This window comes from Cebus imitator, unplaced genomic scaffold (genome assembly GCF_001604975.1).
Source record: "Cebus imitator isolate Cc_AM_T3 unplaced genomic scaffold, Cebus_imitator-1.0 Scaffold94, whole genome shotgun sequence".
In the NCBI taxonomy this organism is placed as follows: domain Eukaryota; kingdom Metazoa; phylum Chordata; class Mammalia; order Primates; family Cebidae; genus Cebus; species Cebus imitator.
The window spans coordinates 5820228-5827217 of NW_016107409.1; the positions used below are offsets into that span (position 1 = coordinate 5820228).

The 6990-nt window shown below is 36.5% G+C and overlaps 2 protein-coding genes across 2 annotated transcripts in view; one reads left to right on the plus strand and one right to left on the minus strand.

The window, feature by feature from the left end:
- The window catches only part of LOC108309481 (putative elongation factor 1-alpha-like 3), a 2033-nt gene extending 1764 nt beyond the window's left edge, over window positions 1-269 (plus strand). The window contains exon 2 of the mRNA XM_017535857.2: window positions 259-269. Within this exon, the coding sequence (XP_017391346.1) occupies window positions 259-269 (11 nt within the window). The remainder of the gene's footprint in view (window positions 1-258) is intronic.
- GPALPP1 (GPALPP motifs containing 1) overlaps window positions 1-6990 on the minus strand; it is a 41964-nt gene that overhangs the window by 10938 nt on the left and 24036 nt on the right. Inside the window, exon 6 of the mRNA XM_037741143.1 lies at window positions 3235-3358. Coding sequence (XP_037597071.1) covers window positions 3235-3358 — 124 coding nt within the window. The remainder of the gene's footprint in view (window positions 1-3234; window positions 3359-6990) is intronic.

Consider the following 6990-nt stretch of genomic DNA (forward strand, 5'->3'; position numbering starts at 1 on the left):
AAAAAAAAAAAAAAAAAGCAAACAAAAATGGAGAACTAAAGATGGCAGGTTTCAATGTACCAATTCCTTATATTAGTAAGTTAAACATCAATAGAGACAGAGGAAAACATTAAATCACTGGACTATTATTATACAAGCAATCAAAACAATTCAAGTGCTCAAATTCATGATGATAAAAGAAATAAGCTTTAATATCAGTTGTTTCAAGTGTACTACTGTTGGTCTGATTTAGGATAATTTGCACACTGTGACACACAGGACCAAATTAGTGCTAAATTATAGTAAAATAAAAACGCCTAGAGGCAGTCAATTCACTGAAAATCAAAAGCTGAAACTGATTGATGTAAGAGATTAATCTGCTAAATTACTAATTTGCTGATTTACCATATTTAATCATTTAACACAAATGTTTGCATTTTCTAACAATTTACAATATTTAGATCATTTTTTATTTATTAAAAAATTTTTTTTAGAGACAGGGTCTTGATCTGTGTAGACCCTGCCATGAAGTGCAGTGGTGTGGTCATAGCTCACTGTAACCTCAAACTCCTAGGCTCAAGTGATCCTCCAACCTCAGCCTCCCAAGTAGCTGGGACTACGAGTTAATTTTTTACCTTTTTATTTTGGTAGAGATGGGGTCTCACTATATTGCCCAGGCTGGGCTTTAACTCTTGGCCTCAGGAGATCCTCCCTTCTGAGTCTCTCCCAAAGTGCTGGGATTACATGTGTGAGCCACCATGGCTAGCCATGAACAATTCATTTTAGAATAAGATGGGTTTGTAATGGCTTTTGAAAACGAATGCCAAACTTCTTGATTGGTTTTTATTTTGTCTTCACTGAAGTATTTTAAAAACTGCTCAATTTATCAAAAGCTGAGGTTTCTAGAGTGGTTTAGTCTTAAGGCTATATTAATACTTTGAATAGAAAGTATCTGGAATTTCATCATGAGTAGAACCCTAATTTTTTGGATGTATTTTAAAGTAAATTGTAAACATCGCTACATGTCCTCCTAAATACCGAAGCATGCATTTAATTTGAGTTCAATATTTGTTTATACATTTTTAAGATAAATGTACATATGATGAAATGCATAAATATTAAGTGTATAGTCAGTGAGTTTTATTTATTTATTTATTTATTTATTTATTTTTGAGACGGAGTTTCGCTCTTGTTACCCAGGCTGGAGTGCAATGGCGCGATCTCGGCTCACTGCAACCTCCGCCTCCTGGGTTCGGGCAATTCTCCTGCCTCAGCCTCCTGAGTAGCTGGGATTACAGGCACGCGCCACCATGCCCAGCTGATTTTTTTTTGTAGTTTTAGTAGAGACGGGGTTTCACCGTGTTCACCAGGATGGTCTCGATTTCTTGACCTCGTGATCTACCCGCGTCGGCCTTCCAAAGTGCTGGTATTACAGGCGTGAGCCACCGCGCCCAGCCTAGTCAGTGAGTTTTATAGTTCAAACTTCAATCAAGACCTGGAACCTTTCTATCACTTCAGGCATAGGAAAGTATGCTGTTTCTTGGTCAAATTCCATACCCCTATTCCAACTACTAGCATTCTAATTTTTTTTCCACCATAGATTGATTTTGCTTATTTTAGAGCTCCGTATAAACGCAAGAAGAAGTATGTACTTGCTTGTGTAAGACTTCTTTCACTCAGCATAATGACTCTGAGATTCATCCATGTTTTATTTATTTGTAATGTGTTCCTTTTTATTGGCGAGTAGTTTCATTTATACCACAGTGTGGTTTTCTCTTACTGATAAACACTTGAGCTGCTTACTGTATTTATTACAAATAAAGCATCTATGAAATTCTTGGATAAGTTTTTTTGTGGCTATTAAGAACAACATATTCAACTCTTTGTGTGGATATGTTTTCATTTTTCTTAGGTAAATACCCAGAAGGAAAATAGCAGGCTATGTGTCTGTTTAGTTTGATAAGAAATGCCAGTTCGGAAAAAGGCTTAGCTTATTTATTTTCAGCCATTGGTCTTTTCTCACATAATTCGTTATGGCTCTAAATTTTCTCTCTAAATACCACTTCATATGGCATCCCACCTATTTTGACATGTTGTATTTTTGTCATTCAGGTCTATGTTTTCTAACTGCCGTTATCATTTTTTCTTTGACGCAAAATTTAAATTTTTGAGTTTTTCTGATTTCCAGTTTTTAAGTTATTCTGAACCCAAACTTCAATTCTTTGTGGTCAGAGAATTTGGTTTGAATGATAGTAATTCCTTCAATTTTGTTGAGACTTGACTTTTGAGCTAGTAAGTTTTCATGAATACTCCAAGTGGGCTGAGTTTTTGGTCAATTTCCAAAAATGTTTTAAGCATGCTTCACTGTGGTACTGTTCAACATATATACAATAAACCAAGCTAACTATATTTTAGAGCATGGAATTTTCTTTAGTTAATATACTGGGAACAGAAAATAATTTTCCTAAATACCTTTCAGGGACCAACAGGTTCAGTAATTTACATTTATTCTTTGAGCTGGGACATTTATCATTTTCTTTTTGTGCAGGCACCATCCAACATTTACCATTTTTTTAAAAGACAGAATATAACAAAATAATATGCCAAATGAATACTGACCATTAAGTTTGTAAATTTAGATTGAACTGCATTCAAAAAACATTTTTTCTCCCATATTTAAATATTTATATACAACTTTCCAAATCTGCTTATAATTTAAACATTTATAAATGGAGGCTCTCCATGAGTGAGTAGGGTTCTTGCTTTCTCTCATCAAGTGCTACCTATCATCTCTAGTAATTAGATTTTTGCTAATTTAATAAGTAAAATTTGAATTGGAAGACACAGAAGAACTTTATACAAATACATATATATGTTGCATATGTATTTTTATACATTTATCCTGAAAAGTTTTTTCAGGATAGATGTATAAAAAGTGCATGGTAAAGAGGCAGACATATCAAAGAAAGAGAAATAGGTAAAAAAAGAAAACTAAAAGAGGAAAAGGCTATATATTTTGTTTCTGGCTTTTTTTTTTTTTTTTCTGAGATAGAAGGCAGGGAAGGCCTTCAAGTGATCTTCCCACCTCGGCTGGCGAATTAAAAAATTTTTTTAGAAACATGATCTTGATATGCTTCCCAAGCTGGTCTTGAACTCTTGGCCTCAAGTGATCTCCTGCCTCAGCCTCCCAAGTAAGCTGGGATTATAGGCAAGAGCCATCACACCTGGCTCTACACATCTTATTTTCTTACTTACATTATATGAAGATACCTGCTCAGCCAGTCTCTTATCTCTTCCTGATAATACATGTTCTTCATCTTTCTTATTTGATGACTTCCTTGCTTCTTGTGTTTCCTGAGGAATGAACACAGATAACACACTATTGAATCATAAAATTAAGATAAAATAAAAAATATTATTTTTACTCAGATTAAGTAACAAGAGACACAACCAAGCCAGGCTTGTGAAATCCCTTCTGATTAGAAATATTAACATACTTGGTCAGGCATAGTGGTTCATGCCTGTAATCCTAGCACTTTGGGAGGCCGAGGCAGGTAGATCACCTGAGGTCAGGAGTTCAAGACCAGCCTGGGCAACATGGTGAAACCTTGTCTCTACTGAAAATACAAAAATTAGCCAGGCATGGTGGCGGGTGCCTATAATCCCAGTGACTCAGGAAGCTGAGGCAGGAGAATTGCTTGAATCTGGGAGGCAGAGACTGCTGTGAGCTGAGATTGCAGCATTGCACTCTAGCCTGGGAGATGGAGTGAGACTCAGTTTCAAACAAACAAACACACAAACAAACAGAAAACCCTGAAATATTAACATATTTGATAAGGGATCAGTAACTGCTCTAGTCTATGATTTTCTTGAATACAAGGAAAAAAAAAATACCCCAATCAATCACCCTATTTATTGAACTTCTATATCTCACTAACAATGGTGAGATACAGAAGTGAAAATAAGGCTTAAAAATGAACACAGAGAACACACTACTGAATCATAAAATTATAAAATATCCTACATTACTGCTTTCAAAAATAATAAAATCAGCATGGAGGGAAAAAAAAACAGAGAAAAAGAAATAAAAGGTATATATTTTGAAAAAAAAAAAAGCATTTATTCACAGATCCTAGCACTCTGTAGCAAACTGTGGACTATGTAGCAAACTCCAAAGAATTTACCAAAAAAACTCCTGGAACTACTAAGGAAGTATAGCAAAGCTGCAGGATACAAGGTCAATATATACAAATACAGCAGCAAGAGGCCGGGTGTGGTAGTTCACGCCTGTAATCCTAGCACTTTGGGAGGCAGAGGCAGGTGGTCTGCCTGACCTCAGGAGTTTGAGACCACCCTGGGCAACATGTGAAAGCCTCTCTCTACTAAAATACAAAAAATTAGTTGAGCGTGGTGGCAAGTGCCTGTGGTCCCAGCTACTTGGGAGGCTGAGGCACAAGAACTGCTTGAAGCTGGGGGCTGAAGGTTGCAGTCAGCTGAGATGGCGCCACTGTACTCCAGCCTGGGTGACAGAGCAAGACTCTGTCTCAAAAAAAACCCAAAACATTATATACATATATAATATATATATGCAAGAAGAAACTGGCATTTAAAACAAAACTATCATTTATATTAGCACACACACACATGAAGTACCTAGTCTAACATATTTTAATTAGAAAAAATGTTAGAGTGATATTCTAGAGAATATGCTCCCAACCAGGAATGAGGAAGGCCCATATAAAAACTACTGAAAACCACTGGTCTCTAAGAATATATATATATATATATATGCACACATACACACATATTTTTGAGATGGAGTCTCCTCTGTTACCAGACTGGAGTGCAGTGGCACAGTCTCAGCTCACTGCAACCTCTGCCTCTCAGGTTCAAGTGATTCTCCTGCCTCAGCCTCCAGAGTAGCTGGGATTATGGGCGGCCACCACCACGCCCAGCTAATTTTTGTATTTTTCATAGAGATGGGGTTTCATCATGTTGGCCAGGATGGTCTCAATCTCTTGACCTCATAATCACTCTGCCTCAGACCCCCAAAGTGCTGGGATTACAGGGGTGAGCCACTGCAACGAGCCTCTAAGCACATTCTTATATTGCTTTTCTTTGCTTAGGAAAACTAAGGAGGCCTCATGGACTAAAACAACACTGTATTTAATAAAGCAAGTTAAAAACATAGAAATAGCTCATTTCTACATTTTCCTGGAAAATAGATGCTTTTGCTTATAAATATTAAAAGAAAAGTGATGTTATGGTATAATGGAGATAAAAACCTAACCATTTAATATTAAAAGGTAGTAGATATTGTCAAGAGTGGGAAGCGATGAGGTAACTGATCTCATTCAATTAATGTATGTAAAACATTTTCATTACTTTCTAAAGAGCAATCTTATTTCTTTGAGGCCATATTGGCTAAATTAATGTGAGAACAGTAGAGGTATGAGAGGTATGCTGGAAAAACAAACATAAGAAGTAGGATGGAGTGGAGAGAACCTATCAATAAGGAAATATGGCTAACATCTGTCATAAAAATTAGTCGTGAACTTTACACAGGATCAAAGACGACAGAAAATGAATAGCTCTGTGATACTATCTAGTTTGTGACATAAATATAAGTCTGTGGTACTATGCTCTGTAATATAGTATTCTATAAAATTTAAGAGGTATTAATCATCCCTTTATGAGTCCACTGCAAATACTAAACAAAACATTTCAGCACAGAAAAGAATGACCAGGTTTAAAGAACTCAGTCACAGGGATTATAAAATCTCTTAAGTTCAAACAATACAGGTTTCCATGTGTTCCATTATTCCATGGTATTTTCCTCCAAGGAAGATTCCCTGTATACCTGGCTGTAAGCTAGACATTCATCTACAATGAGAAACAGAAGGATATAAAAAAGAACAAATAAATACAGACACAAATAAAAAGACCATGTAAGCAAGGGAATTAACTGTCTTTTTGGAGATAATTTTAGAGGCTAAATTATAAAAACTCCAATAAATAATTTTTATTTCAAAACCAGCTAAGAAAGAATAAGCATTCCAACACCAGCATTTCAAGGTTTTTGTGGCCCTCTTGGATCCACATCCTTGCTGCCTCTCCTGCCCCCATGCGTGTTGGTTCACCTCACCTTCCTATTACAGCTCTCAGATTCTTTTTAAGCTTAGGACAAAAGAGCAATTATGTATGATGCCGCCCAATATGCAGGCAGGGTGCTCAAGTGTGGAGTCTGGTCTATGCCCTCCACACTTTAGGGTACCACTGTTTATTTCACAGGCAGTTTCCCACTAAAATGAAAACTCCTTAAGGAGCACTTGCATCTTTCTATCACTTGCAACCAAATACAGTTCCTGACAGAGCAGGGGAATTGATCATTACAGGTTGAAAACAGAAATCCTGAAACTTCTAGGTATCGATGAATGAGATAACAGTTAGTGGAATGAACTAAGTGTGGAAATGCTTTAGTCAGAACTGATAAATTTATAATCGTGACAATTAGTCAAGCATTTGAGAATTGAATAGGATGTCTTAGAGAAATTAAAACCTTTAGAGAGATGTTGTGCATAGTGGCTCATGCCTGTAATCCCAGCACTTTGGGAGGATTGCTTGAGCCCAGGAGCTTGAGGCTAGCCTGGACAACACAGCAAGACCTTGTATCTACAACAATAAAAAATAAAAGAATTAGCTGTGTGCCCGTAGTCCCAGCTCCTCAAGAGGCTGAGCCCACGAGTTTGAGGCTGCAGTGAGCTATGATTGTGCCACTGCAGTCCAACCTGGGTGACAGAGAGACCTTGTCTCTTAAAAAATGAACAAACAAAAAGAAAAACAAAACCCACAGATAGAGTAAATTTAAGGAGTAGTGCTGGGGATACTAGTTTAATTCCTAATAGACAATGAAATGTTCAAGACGAGAAACTTAAAAATAATGTATTCTATGCATAGTTTTTTTGTTTTGTTTTGTTTTGTTTTGTTTTTTTTGGATGTAGTCTTGCTCTG